The sequence below is a fragment of the Hemibagrus wyckioides genome, linkage group LG09, assembly GCF_019097595.1.
Source record: "Hemibagrus wyckioides isolate EC202008001 linkage group LG09, SWU_Hwy_1.0, whole genome shotgun sequence".
In the NCBI taxonomy this organism is placed as follows: Eukaryota; Metazoa; Chordata; class Actinopteri; order Siluriformes; family Bagridae; genus Hemibagrus; species Hemibagrus wyckioides.
The window spans coordinates 15,788,155-15,809,779 of record NC_080718.1 but is presented as its reverse complement, the minus strand read 5'-3'; the positions used below and the strand labels follow the sequence as shown (position 1 = coordinate 15,809,779).

The 21,625-nt window shown below is 36.7% G+C and overlaps 2 protein-coding genes across 3 annotated transcripts in view; one reads left to right on the top strand and one right to left on the bottom strand.

Moving 5' to 3' along the window:
• The window catches only part of nkx2.2a (NK2 homeobox 2a), a 41,235-nt gene extending 25,096 nt beyond the window's left edge, over positions 1 to 16,139 (bottom strand). For both annotated transcript variants that reach the window (XM_058398309.1, XM_058398312.1), the window contains exon 1: positions 14,778 to 16,139. The gene's annotated coding sequence lies outside the window, so the exon portion shown is untranslated. The remainder of the gene's footprint in view (positions 1 to 14,777) is intronic.
• A 120-nt stretch (positions 16,140 to 16,259) lies between these two features.
• On the top strand, positions 16,260 to 20,458 carry pax1a (paired box 1a). The gene is made up of 5 exons (XM_058398308.1): positions 16,260 to 16,524; positions 16,959 to 17,588; positions 18,447 to 18,580; positions 18,820 to 19,012; positions 19,943 to 20,458. The coding sequence occupies exons 1-5, from the start codon at positions 16,521 to 16,523 to the stop codon at positions 20,032 to 20,034; spliced, it is 1,053 nt and encodes a 350-aa protein (XP_058254291.1). The 5' UTR covers positions 16,260 to 16,520; the 3' UTR covers positions 20,035 to 20,458.
• Positions 20,459 to 21,625: the final 1,167 nt, after the last annotated feature.

The following is a 21,625-nucleotide window of genomic DNA, read 5'->3' as shown; positions in this document are numbered from 1 at the left end:
CAGGGAACACTTTAAACACACACTGGATCTTGATTAATCTTGAAAATCCTTACTTACATACATTGGGTAATTCACTTAGAACAAAATGATATGATCATGGTCCTTGGAAACCAAACTCATCAACCCACTGAGGGCTGGATTAAAAATCACACTGAAAATTAAAGTAAAAAAAAATGAAAATGAAATGACAGGCTGGTCCAACCTTAATGAATTTCATCACTCATAATGTAAGTCAGTAGTGTAGGCATGCTCCTGATGAGATAGTGGATTGTGTCCTGGGGGATATCTTTCCCAGAAATGGATCAGGTAATTTTTCGATACATAATGTCCCAGAGGTTTTCAATTGGATTCAGGGAGCGTGACACTAGTCCACATGGCCACATGATCCCAGCCATTGTTATGCACTAGGAGGAACCCATGGCCCACTGCAAAGATACATATGGTTGGGCCATCCTGAAGGAACTGCACTACCTGTGCAACCTGTACTGCTTCCTGCAAAACCATTTCCTTTTTCGGGGTTACATTGCTGTTGCCGCTCCAGTGCACCTTTTGCCACTTCCATTTTCACTAAAGCAGGTGAAACTAATTCACAGTCAGTTATGCTTCCGAACTGGACAGATTGATATCATTGAAGTTACTTGACTTGGCCTTGTACTGTGATGATTAAGTGTTCCCTTAATTGTTTTGTGCAGTGTTACTGACTCTAGCGAGTTTCGGGTTTTTTCTTGTGCTCATGCTTGTATGTTGAGTATTCAGTGTCCTCAATTTCATGATGAATGTGTTGTTTCCAGTCATGTCCAGAAGATGGTGCATTTGTTCAAGAATATGGATTATATATCCCTCTGAGTACTCGCTGGAGTCAGAGGTCTTGGATATCACATTTGGAAAATATTACACCAAATAAGTTGTTAAACACTGTCAGCAGAACATGCCAGTCTTGCAACCTTAGACCAAGATCTAAGATACTGGAATTCACCTTAATCATTATATCATAACTCAGCCCACTGCAAAATGACACAACAACAACCTAGTACATTTGCAGGTTTAATATTTTAAGTGAATTACTTCCGATCATTTTGATTAAAGTTTATTAATGTATGAGGAATAACAAAAATATGGAAGCTTTACCTATCTACATCAACTAAGGTTAATATTATTAAACTGACATAATTTCATTACAGTGCCAAAAGTTTGTATAATATGTCTGATTGACCAACCCTGTGCTCTCTACCCATGTAAAGATAAATGATTTAACTTCAGTCACCTGTCACTTCTTAGTCCTTTTTGCAACTCTCCTACACTTTTAATTAATCAGTCTATTATTATTTTTAAAAATAGTTTTAGTCGAAAGATCTAAACTTTAATTTGAATGGAAACTAGTGTATTTATTTATTTATTTATTTATTTATTTATTTATTTATTTATTCATAATCTAATATTTAATTCATTTATTTATTAGTTGTGCCAAAAAACTAATAACTATCATTTGTTATTATTTTGCCAATAATTTCATCATACTTCATCATACAAAATCTAATAAAAATCTAATAAAAATTTTTGGCTACTATAAATGAGAAGTAAGAGCTATTAAAGCACTAATAGGATGTTTCAGAGAAAGGAAAGCTTGTTTTGGCTCTCATTCAAATGGCAAAAGAAAAAGAAAGACAAACTTTAGGTATGGTGAATCATTCTCAGAGTAAAAGTGGACAGTGATGAATTCTTTTCTAAATTTAACTCAAACATGTTCCCTCAAGAATGCTAATAATGTCATGCTTGATTTAGTCTCAGTCTCTAGAGACAGCTTCTATCATTTACAACCTGTTTAGTGAGTTCTAGATTTGACATTAAGTTGTCCAGAATTCCTGTAAGGTGTAGGACGTATGTACTATTAAATATGATTCCATACTTGAGTTTGATATAGTCTTAAAATCTTTTTATTTAAAAATGTACTGTAAAAAATGCGACATGTGAATTGTCGTTTACACATGCTGTGAAGCTAGCTAGCCAATGTCTGTATAGCAGAGGGAAACATAATCTTGCAACTGTCCAAATCCCTTTAAATTGTGGTGACTGCTCTGTGTTTTGTTCTTATTTTTGGCCTGCTGACATACCACTGACACTGGTGCTGAAATTGCTCATAAAAATGATACCTTGTGATTATAAACATGAATTGTTAATTAAAGAGTGTGCACAGCCTGCAGTAAAAGGAACTGCACTGCCAATTTCATACATGTGGGGGTGCAGGAACACCAGGAAGTCTTACATGATTGCTTACTAATTATTTGCAGAAACTAATTCAGCCTTGGAAGGGCATGTGCTGATTGTGTATTATTGATTCAGGTTTTTCTCTTCATAGATCAGTCATCCTGAATTATATGAGAGAGTCCTGAAAACTGTAGGTTTGATCACCATAACATTAAAACCACTAACAGGTGAAAATAATAACAATGATTATCTGATTTTGTAGGGCATTGTTCTGCAGGGAAACCTTGGGTCCTAGCTTTCATATGGATGTTACCTATGGATGGAACCACCTACCTGAAGACCGTAGTAGAACAAGTGCATGACTTCATAGTAACAGCATTTCCTAATGACAGTGGCCTCTTTCAGCATGATAATGCATGCTGGCACACTGTATGCATTTTTCAGGAATGGTTTGAGGAACTTGACAGAGTGTTGACGGTATTGCCTCCAAATCAATTGAGCATATGTGGGATGTGCTGGACTAACAATTCATATCTATGGAGTCCCACCTCACAATTTACAGGACTTAAAGCATATGCTGTTAATTGTGTTTGTACCAGCCATGTGGAGTCCATGCCTTACTGGTCAGAACCCATTGTGTGAAACCCCTTGTGTTTTAGTGGCACAGTGGGATGTACACAATATTAGGCAGGTGGTTGTAATGTTATGGATGATCTCTCTCTCTCTCTCTCTCTCTCTCTCTGTATATATACACTATATTGCCAAAAGTATTCGCTCGGCTGCCTTGACTCGCATATGAACTTAAGTGACATCCCATTCCTAATCCATAGGGTTCAATATGACGTCGGTCCACCCTTTGCAACTATAACAGCTTCAACTCTTCTGGGAAGGCTGTCCACAAGGTTTAGGAGTGTGTTTATGGGAATTTTTGACCATTCTTCCAGAAGCGCATTTGTGAGGTCACACACTGATGTTGGACGAGAAGGCCTGGCTCTCAGTCTCCGCTCTAATTCATCCCAAAGGTGTTCTATCGGGTTGAGGTCAGGACTCTGTGCAGGCCAGTCAAGTTCATCCACACCAGACTCTGTCATCCATGTCTTTATGGACCTTGCTTTGTGCACTGGTGCACAGTCATGTTGGAAGAGGAAGGGGCCAGCTCCAAACTGTTCCCACAAAGTTGGGAGCATGGAATTGTCCAAAATGTCTTGGTATGCTGAAGCATTCAGAGTTCCTTTCACTGGAACTAAGGGGCCAAGCCCAGCTCCTGAAAAACAACCCCACACCATAATCCCCCCTCCACCAAACTTTACACTTGGCACAGTGCAGTCAGACAAGTACCGTTCTCCTGGAAACCGCCAAACCCAGACTCGTCCATCAGATTGCCAGATGGAGAAGCGTGATTCGTCACTCCAGAGAACGCGTCTCCACTGCTCTAGAGTCCAGTGGCGGCGTGCTTTACACCACTGCATCTGACGCTTTGCATTGCACTTGGTGATGTATGGCTTGGATGCAGCTGCTCGGCCATGGAAACCCATTCCATGAAGCTCTCTGCGCACTGTTCTTGAGCTAATCTGAAGGCCACATGAAGTTTGGAGGTCTGTAGCGATTGACTCTGCAGAAAGTTGGCGACCTCTTCGCACTATGCGCCTCAGCATCCGCTGACCCCGCTCCGTCAGTTTACGTGGCCTACCACTTCGTGGCTGAGTTGCTGTCGTTCCCAAACACTTCCACGTTCTTATAATACAGCTAACAGTTGACTGTGGAATATTTAGGAGCGAGGAAATTTCACGACTGGATTTGTTGCACAGGTGGCATCCTATCACAGTTCCACGCTGGAATTCACTGAGCTCCTGAGAGCGACCCATTCTTTCACAAATGTTTGTAAAAACAGTCTGCATGCCTAGGTGTTTGATTTTATACACCTGTGGCCATGGAAGTGATTGGAACACCTGATTCTGATTATTTGGATGGGTGAGCGAATACTGTTGGCAATATAGTGTATTTTATATACATGTATATATAAAAGTATATATACAGAGAGAGAGAGCGAGAGAGAGAGAACTGTATAAACAACTGCCATTAGCATGCTAGCTGTCAGACATATGAGGTGTACACAGGCACATCTGCTGTCTAGCCTCAGGTGCTTTGAAATGAAATCAGGTAAAGCAGATTCTTCACATCATTTTAAACCTTAGTCTAGAGGAGAGTGAAATGTCAGTCATTCCCTACAGCTGCAGTTATTCATCTTAAACAAATACCAATTTAATTTAGTTACTTAGCAGATTCATCTCCTTGAGGTATATGGTAACATGTTCAGCAGACATCAAATATTAATGTGTTAATCTGTTAAAATAAGCATTCAAACATTCTAATAATGTAATTTACCTTGTGTTGCTTTTCTAGTAAAATGTGTGAATCTTGAAATAAAGTATATGAATGTTATTATTTCTTCTGCTATTATGTATGCTGGCAGATAGCCTACAAGGAGATTGGTGGAAACCTGTTATTGTAAAGCCTTATTTCACAAAGAGACCAAAGCTAATTGCTTTGTGATTGTTGTTTTAAACCTATATTATAGAATCCTCTATAATCCTGTAGAATTAATAAGTTTATATGACAAAAAGCTCTTGACCCTAAAATGTTTCAGAATTAAATGGATAGAAATGTTTCAATGACTTCATCAAGCTTCAGCGTGCCCCAACAATACACAACAGCAAATAGAAAAGAGAATACAAATACTATTAGAATGAAAGGTGTTTGAGATTGAGTTGCAAATCTTACAAGCTCATTTCGATCTAGTCCAACAAAATTTGTCAAAATGTATCTAATCAGTGAAGCAGAAATGTAGATTAATTATGTATTTTAAGCAGTCATGTTAAAGTCTTGTGAATATGTGTGTGTGTGTGTGTGTTGGGGGTTCATGTCCAGAATATTTGTTCTGACTTGATGAAAGCATGTTGAAGTTTGCTACCTGCATGGGATTTTCACATTCATTCCTCTGAGATATTATAACATACTGTCTAACACTCAAACAGTGGAAATCCCCTCTTCTTTAGATCACCCCTGACCATTTAACAATTTGAATTGTCACATGGAATAAAAAAGTGTGTGTGTGTGTAAAACTGCTACATATGTTCAGACTGTGTCTAGCTTCTGTCCTGAAATTCCTTTAAATATTGCTGCTTGCCTAACAAGAAGATAGGCTCAAATATGAGTTGTTAATCAAATATGAGTTGTTAATCATTTGCATAAAAACACTGTTAACCTACATGAAAATATGTTTACAGATTTTCTTACATTCTATTCTGAAAATGTGGTTTTAATGGGGGAAAAACAACATAATGCAAGTGGCTTAAATAGGTACATGATTTTTACTGGGATGAGAAGATCAATGGTTAACGAAGACATGCTTCATGATTTTTTTATTTTTTAACCTGAACTTAACAGAGAATTGACCTTAAAAACAGCTGCTCAAACGTGCATTTTTGTTGGCAATGTAACTGTATTTTTTTCCACAAACTGAAATCGCATTTACTCAGCATTGCCTGCCACAAGGTTGAAGGTTGATGAATCCTTGTGTAACTGCACAAACAGGCCAGCATTATGCAGACACCAGGCTTAACTTATGCAGCTTTCAACAAAATCATCGAAATGACAGACGACTAGTGGCACAAGTTTGTGGGTATTTCAGGAAGTCAGTAGACCTCTTATGTGAAATATCGAGTCAAGGGTTTTGCTGATCACCCAAAACAAACCCACACCCTGGACCAACTGGCACTCACACAAGGGCAGAAATAAGGGATCGTATTTACAGATACCTGGCTGCTGGGTGTAAATGTGGTGAGATTTAAAATAATATTTGAAAAACCACAGCTGCAATGTCAGTAAATATATTAGCTAAATATCAAAGTTATAATCATATCTTTTGTTAATTTTTCTTTCCTGTTCATGTCTGTCCTTTTGACCAAACAGATCTGTCAAAATCGTGAGTGTTTAATAATTATTAATGCTTCTAATCAACATTCGCAAGGTTCCCAGTGTCTAAAAAGCAGTACATAAATCAGCTTAAAAACATTGTGGAAACAAAACCCCAGAGCCAATTCCATAAAGTTTTCTTACTTATTTGGAACCACAACAGTTTAAAAATCTGATTGTTTCTTACAATCTAGGTCTTGAAGCTGTAATTGCCAAAAGCTTTGCAATGTACTAACTCTGGAAATTTGTGTTGTCTAATTCTATTTTTTTCCTTTAGTTTTCCTTTCCATGCTTATGAGTACATAAAATTTATATTCACATAAAAGTGTCGAAAAAGTTTTTGCCACTCACTGTATTATTAGAGGCAGAAGGCTATATTATGTTTTACATGGTCTTGAATAGTCACTGCTGGTCACACAGACTGATATAGTATTTGTTCTTCTCAAGGTTTTCCTAAGCCCATTAATTGTTGAATGGTTAAACTGCTACAAGCATTTACAACCCCTATATGTAACATAAAACGCATCTCTGTGGCCTTGATGTTATATAGGTGGAAAATGAATTCTTGAGAATTCCAAGGAAAAGCTATCTTCTTCTGATGTGTACATAGACAACAAATAAAGGTGCAGTGATACCAAGCATCTAGCTTAACTGTAAGAATTTATTAGCTGAGGAACAGAGACAAATCCTAAAGACAAGAGAACTTTGAAAACCTAGTAACACAATTTAAAAAAAATACTGAATGCAAGTACTGCTACACATAATGCAAGGTTAGTGCTTGAAGTGTTGTGGAAGGAATATACACACCTTTCTTTTTTTAGAGTGAAAGAGAGGAAGCTCAAGTACCAGGACAGTAAAGCAGTGAGATCTTGCACTTGGAGCAGATCTTTGTGAGGTTACATACAAGGTGGGCAGCAGCTTTTTAAATGTTCTAAAGAAGGGATATGGCATTTTTAGTGAGATGAGCAAGAAGAGTGTTACAGTAATATAAAATTGCTTATATAACAGGCCCAGTAATTTGACTAATCAAACAGTGTTCAAGACTTATATTTAGTATTACTGCACTGGGATATTTCACTTTGTGTATCACTCCACTCGTCTGTGTTTGCTGCATAAAGTTCCACTCCCTAGTTTGAAACAGTAGCTATAGTGACATCCTTAGTGGGCATGACAAATAATACTTTTTAAGACTATAACATTTCAGTGTACAAATCAGTGTAAGATACCTATCTAGTTAGTTAACATGATATAAAGTGAAAATGGGTCACAGAGCAATAATAAGCAGAACATTTTGTATCCTCAATGTCGGTTATATCCTTGTCAACATTCAGTACACCCACATGCAATATTGCTTAATTAGAGCATGTATAGGCTGTTGAGCAGGTTCTGTGTTTGGAAAGAGGTTCTATGCTTCTGGTGTTATGAAGAAAAAATCTGCTTGCTCTGATTGTTGTGATGTGATCAGAGAAGTCAAGTCAGTCATCTAAAACCAGTTTTGTGAAGATCCAGTTTCAGATTATTGGTCTTCATCCAGGAAAATATGTCAAAAAGGCAGTCTGATAGCTTGTAAATGCCATGAAAAGTGGGTGGAAGAAAAGATTAATAAAGCCGTGTGTTATTGGTGTGAGTGATAAGTGAAGCTATTAGGTCTGATCAGATTTTTTAAAATGGAGAACCAAATTGGACCAAAAACCGACTCTTGAGGAACCGCTATAATAAACCTTAAGACATGAACCTTGACCTCACTACTAAGAAACACATCAGAGTGCAGCTCTCTATCCACAACTCAGCAAGAGTGGAAATGCCAATCTGGTAAGTGCTAGAAGTCTAAATCAGAAGACAATCTACAATCACGTACTATTAATCTCTATTGTACTCCAAACCACCATTATTGTCATTGATGATTTAAATCTGTTGACTGGGAAAACTGGGATGAACATTGAACTCAATGTTGAAATTCTGACCCTACCATCTGTCTGCCTCAGAAGAACTTGGAATTCTTCAGACAATGCTATGTTTTTAGTCTTCAGCTGTCCTGTGACCACTGCAGCCTCAGCTTTCTGTTCCTGGCTGATGGAAATGTAACCTGATGTGGTCTTCTGCTGTCGTAGAGCATCCGCCTCATGGTTTGATGTGTTGTGCATTCTGAGATGCTTTCCTGCTCACCAGAATTGTATAAAATGGTTATCTGAGTTACTGTAGCTTTTCTGTTAGCTCCAACTCCATTCTCCATTAACCTCTCTTATCAACACAGTGTTTTCATCTGCTGAACTGTTACTCACTGGATGTTTTTTTCTTTATTGTAGTATTCTGAGTAAACTCTAGAGGCTCCCAGAAGATCACCAGTTGTAGAAATACACAATCCAGCCTGTCTTGCACCAACAATCATGCCACAGTCAAAATCACTGGGATCGCATGGGGTCTCTCAGCACCCCACGCTTAGCCTCAACATGGAAGTATATCCACTTAAAATGATATACTGTATATGTAAAGAAGTTGCTTTATTGTGTCATCCACAGAAGGGCGAAGTCTTTATTGATTAGGTTTTGTCAGGTAGACATAATTCTACTGAAGAATGACATAAGTGTCATTGTTCTCATCATCGCTGCCTTTTCTTGACCTCTTGACCTGATCAAAACCATTTTAAACAACAGTAATTGTACCCTTTAGTGCTGCCACCTCTAGGCTTAAGTGATCACTTCATAATACAGCTTGCTTTAATTCCTGGGATCTTTGACTGATCTGAGAAATGGATGAAGAAATAACGTCAGCCAGGCAAGCAACAAAACTATTGAACAAATGAAATTCAAAAGCTCAGAAAATAACCCCAAGGAGTGGTTTTATCACTGAACAACTTGCATAATTAAAAACAAGTGGGCATTGTTTACGGGATAAAAAATCAGCAATAATTATTAAGCAATATTATTCAGCAATACTTTTAGTGAGAACCTATACCATTTCTGAAACATCTCATGCTAATGCTACATATAAATCCTTTTCAGTACCTTTATATTTCACTTTTGATGCATAAATATTAAACAGCATAGGACAAAAGAGGCTTGATGTCAAATCTTAAAGCTGGTGGTCCATCTTTTTCCAGATTTTTAAGGAATTGTACAGATCAACTAGCAGCAGTTATCACCTATTTAGTGAACCTTTGCTATCAGGTAGGGATTGGTTCCAACTCAGATATCTAGATGTCAGATTAGATATCTCTTTTTGCATGAGTGTAAGAGGTGTGCAAGCACTCACATGCAGCTTTTTCCACATGCTTTTCCTGAAGTTTTTTTTTTTTTTCAGTCAAAAAAAGAGAGATTTCAGTTTACCTCTCAAGATTCAAGGTACCTTAGAAAACACCAAATATAATGGCTGAAATGGAGAAGCAACATGAACTAATGGCACTTGTGATGACACATGGAGCTTTTTAGTTTTAATTACATTTAATTAAATTACAGTTTTAATTAAATACATTTTTATTAACTGAAAATGTGTTTAATACAAATTTTGTCTACAAATACAAATGTCATAGAATTATACATGACACAGATTTAAAAATGGCCACCATGTATATATTTCTAACAGGTTCTACTACTGACACTTTATCTTAACACATCTGCTAAGGTGGCTTGTCCAGTTTAGTGCACTGAATGTTTTGCCAGTAATTCTGAGAATGTGGCAAACAAAAGGTTTTGCGAAAAAGAGTGTACAGGACACTGTTCTTTGCAAAACCTGACAATCATCATCATTAATCTTCATCATTAACGTATGTTGCCAATTTTAACAGGATCAATCTCTGTAGAAAGTAAATGAATAATTGAACATTTAGATTGTAATATAGACAATTTATGTCTATATTCATGTTATTCATGTTCAGTAAATTAAAGTTTGGTAGTTGATAGTACTGCATAATAATCTACAAGTCTACTGCCACAAACATATACTCTCATGCTTGTGTATTGGATGTATATCCCTCACAGTAAAATGTTCTGCAGTGTACATATTAAAAATAATTTGCAAAAAATACAGGTGTGCAGTTGTTAGGTGTTAGACTAGCTTTTGAATGATATACATGCATGTTGTGTTACATCAATAGTTCTTCAGAAATTCACACTTTCACATTGTTGCAACAGCTTTTATAGAATATATGTCCCAGTAGTTCTGAGGCATGTCATAATGTCTCAATTCAGTAGAATCAAGTAGAAATGTTTTTTTTTACTGGTTGGAATAGTAATTTTTATTTAGAACACTAAATACAAGTCTCTATGTCTGGCAGAAGTGCAAAGAAAGGGCATCTTAAGGGTTTTTATGCGGTTAAAGGTTCCTATATTCCCAAAGTGGTTCTACTTGGAACATTTGGTTAATACATATTAATACAATGGTATTCCCACTAAGCTTTTCTGTCATTAATGAATGTGTGATTAATGCTATCTAGGATGACAATGTCCCAATCTACAGTACACAAGGATTCAGTGAATGCTTTGATGATTGTGACAGTGTTATAATTTATATAACATTCTGGACACACTCTTCACTACCATCATCAAGACACTAATTAAAGCAATATTGTGAATGAATGGTGTCCATTCCCTATAGTGCCGTTCCAGATACATGTAGAATGTATTGAGGCTGTGTCTCACAGTAGCTTAATGCCTTATTAATACACTTTAGTTGTTTTTACCATTAATTTCCCGTCTGCTGTATTGCATTGTGTATTGTATCCTGTTTGGGTTTCATGTAGATGGCCTGATTAATGGTGAAGAGTGAGTTTGCTACCTAATCCATTTTTTTTGCAGCTGCAGCAAGCAATGTGCATTAAGTGGAAAACAAAATGCAAAGTGAACATATTACATGTCCTTAACAACAATCAGGGATGTTTTGTAAGAGTTTACCATATTAAATATTCAGGCAAGCAAATCTCTACATGCATGCATATTAGTAAAAGACAAATATATGGAAATATTCTCCAACAAGCAGCTATGACTAGAAGATTTTCAGTGTTTTGTAAGATATAATGTAATGATTTGTAGAGAGAAAGGGGCATTATTGAGTAGATGTCAGAACAAAGAAATGCAACTACAAGCATTGGCCTTGTTTCCCATGAGAAAATGAAGAATGCCTCCCTGTTATAATATCTTATATCTTAAGGTATTACTTATATCTTTTGTGTGTTTTTGTGACATGGTTGGTTTGGAATTTTTGCTGATACTTGGCATCTTGGATAGTGCTATTAGCTGTTCACCTCACACACTATGAAACACACAGGAAGTGCACCTTCTGTGTTGACTTCAGTTGAAACATGGTATGTCTAAAGCCGCTTAAAAAGAGCTGCTAAACAGTATGCTGGATGACTGCATGCTGTCCACTCTTAACTGCCTATTCTAAAAATAAATTAACAAAATAAACTTGTAACATATGTTGAGTGTGATATCCTCTTGTCTTAATTTTCTTTAATTTTATTTCATATGCTGTTGTTAATGTCATCATTTCCCACCAAAACTTATAGTCGTAAACCACTCCTGCATGCATACAAGCCCAAATAAACCCTATACCCACATTACATGAAAGTAAGCTATATTTAATGCTTTTTCCACACTATAATACAAAAGTTAATAATACAGCATTTCTAAGCAAAACAAAATTGAAAGATTTCAAGGAAGCTTTCAAGATATTGCTTGGTTAAAATTGTCCCTAAAACATCAGAGACCTGCTACCCCTTCAAAAGTAATGTGTATTGTGATGATTAACCTCTGTGCTCTGTGGCTGTGCAAACACATTAGTCTGCACTTAACAGGTGAATTAAGTTTTATTTGTTGTTTCTCTAAAAATAACCAGAATCAGAAAGATCACAAAAGCATATTCACAACAGTGTTAGAAAAAAGAGAGATAATGCTGGTGTACTCTTGCAACACTTGCATCTCTCTCTCTCTTTCTCTCTCTCTCTCTCTCTCTCTCTCTCTCTCACACACACACACACACACACACACCCCTTCTCTTTCTTTCTTTCTTTCTTTCTTCCTTCCCCCTTCCTTTCTTTCTTTCTCTTAAAATTTACCAAACATGAAAACATTGGAAATGGATACATGGAAATAAGCTACGTGTTACCTCAGGCACTGTATTACAGAACATTTACCATTAACGCTTTTCCAAAAAGCAGATGTTGCCATGTATTGTTAAAGCTGAAACCATGCCATGGGTCGTGTTCTGAGTTGTGTTTTCGTCCAATGTGTGACATCGTTCCACACCTTCCAATTAGATGTTATTTTTTTTATAGGGGGGAATTTTTTGTAATGGTCCTAAGTAATTAACCCCGCTGCTTGGAGCCATTTTTCCTTAAAAACGCTCTAATTTCAACTAGACATTGCTGGGGAAAACCTTTCTTATATATATATATATATACACATGTATCTGTGTGTGTGTGTGTGTGTGTGTGTGTGTGTGTAAGAATATAAGAATCAAGGCATGGGGGGAAAGTGTTTAAGAAAAAGAATAATTTTTACACAACAATGCTACTACTATTACTCTACTACTACTACAAATAATAATAATAATAATAATAATAATAAGAAGAAGAAGAAGAAGAAGAAGAAGAAGAAGAAGAAGAAGAAGAAGAAGAAGAAGAAGAGGAGGAGGAGAGGAAAAATCCTGGATGGGTTAGTGATAAAACTCTGTTGATAAATTTACAGGTTAGAGTTTATACAGTCGTTTTTTTCTGTTCCTCTCCTCGTGGCTTGTTCTAATAATTTCCATACTTCTCAGTGAGATCACAAAACTCACAAACACTAAATCAAAACCGGGGACACTGTGCGTCTTCAATAAAACACTATGGCCCATCGAGGGGAGAGAGGGAAAAGAAAAAAATAAATAAAACCACATCAGTTAGGAAATGCAATATGTTATTAGCATTTTTGATTGCCACAGTGTTATTTGTGAGCGGGACAAACTCAGTGCATCTTCTTGTTGGAGTAAAACAGGTTATGTTCCCCAAGTGTGTCCCCAAACATCTAGACAACCGAATATTAAATATAAATCATTATCTCTCTCTCTCTCTCTCTCTCTCTCTCTTTTTACTTGTTGTTGTGCTTGTGTGTAAAAAGACTTCCTATCGAAGGCGACATTTCCCTCCTTTTCAAAACAGTAGAAAGACACCAAAGAGAACTTTGCGCTTACGAAGTTTATAACGAAATAGGGCCATTGAATGGAATGACGTATTTTATTGTGAAAGAGTCCAGTCATATGGCTGCCAATGGTGTAATGTTTTCCAGTCATAACCTTCTTTAAGATACAATTGGACCAGCCATATTCAATACAAATCTAAGCCAGTGGCTATAAAAGAACATCTTTGGGTCCTGGCAGGTATAACGTCTAAATGTATAGACGAGTAAACTGCTCAACAGATGCATCTAATTACAATAGATTTTAGTTATTAGTAATTATTTACAGAAATCAGACGAAACTCAACGCGATATTCAGTGACATTAGAGCCTCCACTATTACAAAATCAGCCTAAATGTGACACTGATTATAAAAACAGATTATAAAAAGCTGTCCAAGTTCAGAGGCTAACATGTATCCACACCATCTCCAGGGCTGTTTTTTTCTTGTATAGTCCAGTCCTTGCGGGAGTCTCATGCCTACTTAAAGTCATTCGCTTCAAAACCAACATTGGATACACCTAGAATCCACACAGACAGTATAAACAGGTCCCATAACAAGGCGACAAGGTGTTTAAACAGCATAAATAATGCTGATGCTAGAGTAATTGATTAGACTGTTCTATATGTATGTAAATATTATGAAAATGGCAGGCCTTTGTGTGCTACAATTTAATAGTGTAATAGCGAGTATTTCTTTAAGCATGTTCGTATAGTTATGCGCTCTGGTATGACTACCTGGAATAAAAGAAAAAATAACCTAGAATAACATTTAATTCATTTAATACAATAATAATAAAAATAATGTATTATATATTTTTATAATTATATTTTATATACAATTATATATAATATAATATAATATAATATAATATAATATAATATAATATAATATAATATAATATAATATAATATATAGTGTAAAAATCGTATATAAAATATAATTATAAAAATATATAATAATTACTTTTTATTATTATTACTCTTCTGTAAATTATTTATGCTAAGACCGTTTCTTTTTTTAATTCAACTTTTTAATCAATTTAATCAATTTTAATCAATTTTTATAACTAAATTGTTATAAAAATATACATTGTTGCAGCTGTTATGTTTTAATGAAATAATGAACATTACTGAATAATACATAATTAAGTTATTTCTTAAAATTTGTGGGAAGGAAAGCATGCAGTTTCTTAACCGCAACATTTTTCTCATTTCAAAAAAGAGTTACACATTTCATGAAAAGTACCTCAAAAGGTTTTTATATGTCCCACCTTTCCAGATAACTAAAATTGACGTTCCTTAAAGTCGACAGTGGCTTTAAGGAATACCCCAAATAGCCGAATAAGAAGGAGCAATGAGCTGCTCGGCAGTGATGTGTGTTATTATTATGTAGCCCTTAAGCTTAATGAAAGTTACAATTTTGGAAGATATTTATATTGATACCTGAGTCTGCTGCAGTCCACCTTCAACCCCATTTTACGATCGGCTTTCTTTTTCATCATTCCTTAGCGTGTTGGTGCTCGGATCAAATCCTCATGCCTTCACGTGGTGTATCCAGAATTTTGAGCAGGACTGTCATTCCTTTTTTATCCAGATGAGGGAGACTGTCGCTGTGACTGTCGAATTTTGTGGATCCACACTGGATGACCGTTAACATGTTCAGAAGATTTTACGTGTTGTGATGTATCATATATCGAGCAAATATCCTGATTTGTAGGAACAGCATCTTAAAGACTAACAGGAGAGATGTAACAAGCCGACTAACCCTCATTGATGACGTTCCGGTCAAATGCCATGGATTCTCTCTATGAATTGATGACTGTTAACCAGCTATATTTTCCATGCATTTCCACCACTTTACCTAACAGTATTTTTAATATTTTATTTTTAAATCGGTGGGTGAACACCCAATTCAGAGTCTGTGCTACAATCCGACCTGATGCTTTCCATGTGTAAATGACCCTTTGTGAGCTCTGGTCACGTAAGATAGTGACACGGCCTCTTATTATTACCAATGGGTCGACTGTTAACTTTTACAAGTGACATTTTGCAAGCTAATAAACTGTACCTTCTTTACATCCTCAGGAAACACTGAGAACATGCTGTGATAACGCACCATCTTGGAATTCCGTCAAGCCCTTATAGCCCATAGGTCATAGCTTACTTGCAGCGACAAAAGCACTGATTACATTACTTTTAAATTCAGAGCTCATATACATTGCAATAGGCCTACTAAAAATATGCTTGAGTGGAATTTGCACAGCTTAATGAATTACGCCGGTCTGATCAACACCAAACGCATAGTTGTAACATATGAGTTGTGTATGGGTAAGATTAAATGCAAACATGAATGGGAAAATTTAAATCTATCCAAAACTTATTCAAAAACCCACAAGGATTTTGCAGTCTGTGTGTGCCAATGTCTGAATAGGCAAACATTGCAAACTGCATATTTTTTTACTTTGTTCTCTGGGTTTCAAAATTCTATCACTACTATTTGCATGCCAATTAATCCCAATTGTGTGCTAATGTATGTTTTTTCCTTCTATAAAACGTAAATAATCACAATTAAAGTGCTTACCCTATTCGTGCCAGTGTACCCTATTGCTCACTATATTGGCATTTTTATTAACTTCTTGTTCCTTAGTTCTCCACCGTGAATAGTCATTGTCGTTACAGAAAACACAACCCTCTAGTACAGACTTACTGCCACATTTAAGTGTGATTTTCTCCATATTAAACAGTCTTGGCGTTATTTTGGGCACAGGATGCACGGACCTCTGTGCGCAAGTTCCCCCTTTAATCGGAATTAGTCTGTTCAAGAGGTTAAATTACTTATACAGGAAAGCTTGCGCACGAAGCAGCCTATCCCAAGTCGCGCCGACCAATGAGACCAGCCCATAGCTTACAGCGTAACCGGAGCCATTGACGTGGAGGATGCGTCAAATTAATTCGAGCAAACTTCTGCTTGCTGGATCAGACAAATTTCGTCTTTAACGAATGAAGAACCGCTTTATAACCTCGTTCAAAGCTATTCTAAAATTTAGCTTCTTGAACAAAAGAGAGGCGATCTCCGGATATTTCCAGACTGATCTGAAGCTCTCTAACACTGCATGCAGCAGAGACGGTGCGTTCGGCCATTGAGGGGAAACTTTGTCAAGGAAAGCATCCCAGCACCACAGGGAAATGGGTGAGCCTTCGTTCACATCAGCATGCTTCAATGGGAAAGGGATGATAGAAGCAGGACATGTTTTGCATGCCTGAATAACACCAGAAATGACCGTAAATACGGCGTCGACTTCCAGTCGACTGCAGTGCGCGTTTTCCCCTTTTTATCTAGATGTAGCTTATGCAAGCACCTACAGTTAGCACGTCGACTGTGAATGCTATCGCAATACAAAAGATTAATCACTTTTGCTGTAGTTTAAATCAAGAAATGTCGTTTTTCCACAATGTGTTACACAATGATACTGTGTTCTTGATTTTTTTTGTCTTATAGTTCTTAGAAAGGAGACTGGTTGCAGTGGATGGTCATCACATTTTAGTCTGCTATTATTGAACAGAGTCAGGTTTTCATATGTCATAAATGCTATATTAATGTTAATGTCGTGCTTTCTCCTCCAGAACAAACCTACGGGGAGGTGAACCAGTTAGGAGGGGTTTTTGTTAACGGGCGACCTCTTCCCAACGCCATCCGACTAAGAATAGTGGAGTTAGCACAGCTCGGGATCCGTCCGTGCGACATCAGCCGTCAACTCCGGGTTTCCCATGGTTGTGTGAGCAAAATTCTGGCGAGATACAACGAAACCGGCTCCATATTGCCCGGTGCGATCGGAGGCAGCAAGCCGAGGGTTACGACACCAAACGTGGTGAAGAGCATACGGGAGTACAAGCAAGGAGACCCGGGAATTTTTGCCTGGGAGATTCGGGACCGACTTTTAGCAGATGGAGTATGTGACAAATACAACGTGCCCTCCGTCAGTTCCATCAGCCGGATTTTGCGGAACAAGATTGGCAACCTCTCCCAACCCAACCAGTACGAAAGTGGCAAACAAGCTGCATCGCAGCCGAGTCTTTCTTACAATCATTTATATCCGTACACATACCCCAATGCCATGTCCCCTTCCGGGACCAAAATGAGTAATTCTGCCGGTGTCCCTGTCACCGGGGGACATGTTAGCATACCTCGAGGCTGGCCTTCAGCTCACACTGTCAGCAACATTTTGGGCATACGTGCTTTCATGGACCCCACAGGTGAGACTAAGCCCATCTTAATGAAAACGAAACTGTTATGTAACTATATCCTTCATGAGAAGCTAGTATATCCTATATTATAATCTCAACAAGTTTTAAAATGTTGCAAAATGTTCAGATATTTCTGTTTATAAATGCATGTGTCAGACAAAATAGCTGACAGACTGAAAACAAAGTAATTTCGCGTCGTTCCACATATTTCGGCTAGGCCTCGCAAAAACGTTTGTGTAGGCCTCGATAAGTAAGCTCTTCTCTCACCAACGAATTTGCAGGATCTTGCTTGTATGTACGAGTCATGCTGCAGCATTTTTCACAATTTTGTAAAAATAACCATGTCTCTATGGTAATATTCTATTCGTGCAATTATACAACTCTATCACAGCCTTAGATAAGACATCTAATCTATTTATCACAACTAAGGCAGTCGGACAATTAATCGGAGAATTCATTTACGCGCATCAGAGAATCTATTTTAATTTTTTTCGAGAATAGTTTTAATTGGGATTTTTTCACAGTTGCATCTATAATTATAAATAAAAATAGGAAAATAGAAATATATCAATAAATATAAAATAATATAATATGTCATATAAATATATAAATAACTATAACATACATAAATCAAATTTAGGACATTTGGTGGTTAATTCTTGAACGGAATGCTATCAGATTTGACATGAATATTTATCTTATATAATTCTAATCATTTTTATATTATTCGTTCACTTTCTCTCATAGCCATATTTCGTATTATAGTCCAGTGGTATTATTTATCAAAATCATTCATTTCATGTAACGCTAAAGGTCATACAATGTTAAGTATGGTGTGGTTTTATTTGAAATGTGTTATTTATCTAGCTATCGCTGGTACTGAAGGCTACACGCCGAAAATGGAGGACTGGGGTAGTGTGAACCGAGCAGCCTTTCCTTCTACTCATGGAGTCAACGGAATAGATAAATCTTCCATTGAGACGGACATAAAGTACCCTCAGGTAACAGCTTTTTTATGCAGTCAATACATTTGGCCAAACTGCAACTCATTATGGATAATTCGTATAGTGGGCCTACTTGATCTGTTTTTCATTATTTTGGGCTGATTGCATAATCAATCATAATGATGCTCATTAGGCTCTAGCTCTAACCGTTGCGTGTATGCGCTTGTGTGTGTGTTTGTGTGTGCGTGTGTGTCTCTCTGTGTGTGTGTGCGTGCGCTGTTTTCCTGTTCCCTTAGCCTTCATCGACTCTGCCTAGTTACGTTGCGCCGTGTGCCTATTCCCCCTCGAATCAGTATGGTGTGTATAGTGGTGCAGCAGGCAGCTATGTGAGCCCCGGGCACCACTGGCAGGCTCAGGGATCGAGCGCTATGACCATCCATTCAGGGGAAATCCACTCTGCTATGTCCTTCAAACACACAGCCCGAGACGGTAGGCATGTTGCTGTTTAAGACGGGTTTGCTAATAAATCCACGTTATGTTTAGCATATTGGGAAGCTGGATTTAATAATCTGTATTATCGAATGCATCGATTGCAGAACTTGTTTTTTCTTCTTTTTACCAGTTTAGTACACCAGAGATTTGTCTGTGTGGTGAAATATATATATATATATATATATATATATATATATATATATATATATATATATATATATATATATATATATATATATATAGCCATATTTTACTCAGTTTGGCGATGTCTCTGTCACTTTATAATGCTTAATGTCATTTCAATTTGCTGAGCTAGTTACAGGCCAGGTATTATGCATTTATGCTTTATTCGGACACTGAAAATTACTGGTAGACTCCCGCTGCTTGAGAATAATTTGCAAGGGGATGTGTGTGGAATAGAAAATAGTTCATGTCAGGTCAGTTTGCAGTGTTATGTTCTCAGCTGGCGTTTGCGGTGCAGCTTACGTCATATGAACTAACGGAAAGTGACATCATGAAAATATACCAGTTTATGGACATTATTATCTCATTTTATTTTTTTTAATTAATGGAATTTCTGCTGATTTTGGAGTCATACCCTATTTACAGAAAAATTGACAGATTTCACAAGGGTTTTTTTTTTCCTGTTTATTCAGTTGTCTAATTGAACTGCTTTGCATAACTGTCTAGAGTCTTTATTTTTATTTCATGTACATTATATTTTTTATAGATATAGCCAAACTTTTTTTTTAATACCCAGCTAATTGATCCGCAGTAGAGTACACCTCTCTGCACCTCTCTGCTATGCTTTAGATGTTATAAGCTTTCAAGCTATTGTCCTAATTATTGTGTATAGGTGTGCAGTACTAGAACAAAAAATTACAGCTTGTTTACTCTCTAAATATGCCTCCTGTTTGTATTTCACAGGAGACAGAAAACCCCCGAGTCCCCTAAGTAAGCAACAGCACGAGGTGCTGAGCAGCATACACGGACTCAGCCTTCCTACGTCATCATCATAGCCCTGGATATTATGTGTGGCGCGTACAGCGTAAATTTTAGCAATACTTTTGCCATTTCACGAACAGTAAGTCCAAACGCTACGTTTCCCCTTGATGCGAAGAGCAATCTGCCATACATTCTTATTTTCTGAAACAAAATGAATGTAATGTTTTACTTTTATTGCAACTGTGCTTTGTGCTGCGTTGAATGTTAGTTGGTTGTTTTGGTCTTTTGTCCCTCAAAATTCTTGTATGTTTGCGCTATTTATATAAAAAAAAAATTGCATTGCGAAATGCAGAACGAATTCTTGTCATTGTCCAGAATATCTTGACATCTGTGTAACGTTATTTGTTACATATCGTCTTCACTTGGGAAATAAAGTGCAGTACCTTAGTTACAGTCAAATATGTGAACTGAGTAATTGTTAATGTAAATATGATAAATTCTTTAGTTCTATATTTTTATAAATTCTTGTGTAAGTAAGCTGAATAAAGGCATTGTACAAGTACATTTCTATACACTGTCCTTATTGTGTCTGTATACACGTTGAGTCATACACTAATTGGTTTTAGCCTCATGGTGTTCGTTGGTATTTGGATGTGTTGCGTGTATTATCGAGTCCATCAGCCTCTGGGTTGGTGGTATCCCAGAATATCGTACAATGACCACAATTAGGTGCAAAATGCTGTTAAAACTCAGGGTTGTTTCCCCCCTAAAACATTTCAATGCAGTATGCACGGGTGATAAAGATTACTTTGCTTTCCTCTGAACTGTTACCATGCTTAATGGCGCCTAGCAGCGTTTGGCGCCTTATGTGATGCTATCTTGGTTTATTCTGGATTAATGCCATTAAGTCAGTAAAAATATCGAATATCGAATTTATTGACTTCCTTGATTCTCAAATGTGTGCAAAGGTTGGGATATAACCAGGGGTACAATTATTTTTGGGGACAGTTTAGACCATTTGGGAGGACAGATACCTGTTTATAACTGTCCAAATGAAATTGGCTTATCAGAGATTATGATATTTCAGCTAATTATTTTAACATTAGATAAAATATTTAAAACAGTGTCAAGAATAGAACTAATAGAACAGCTCGGCTAAACGAAAAGTAACCCACGTTAATCCTTTTAATATTTTTTGTCATTTTAAACGTTTTTAGTTGAATTATGTTTTTATTTGATTTAACACTTATACTGTTTAGGCCTATTCCAGCAGTGAGTACAATTCAACGCAGTTTTCCAATTTTAAATGCAATTTTGTTTTGCCCCGATTTAAAAATAATAATAATAATAATAATAATAATAATAATATTGTTATTATTACAAATGTGTATAAGACATTCATTGTTTTATTATTTTTTAATATTTTATCATTGAAAATTTTAGTGGACGCACCGAACTACTCGTTTTTACTCCGGAATTTCGCGTAAATTGCTAGCGTTAACTATAAAATATGCTCTTCTTTTGTCTATGACAGAGCCGATATATTCCAACTGGTCTGCTGTATAGGAAATCTTAATTTAGCGTTAAATTTGATTGGGATTAGTAATGCGGTTGGCTGTCACATGCTATGTAGAAAAGCAGTTTTATGGTTATGTTGACGTACCG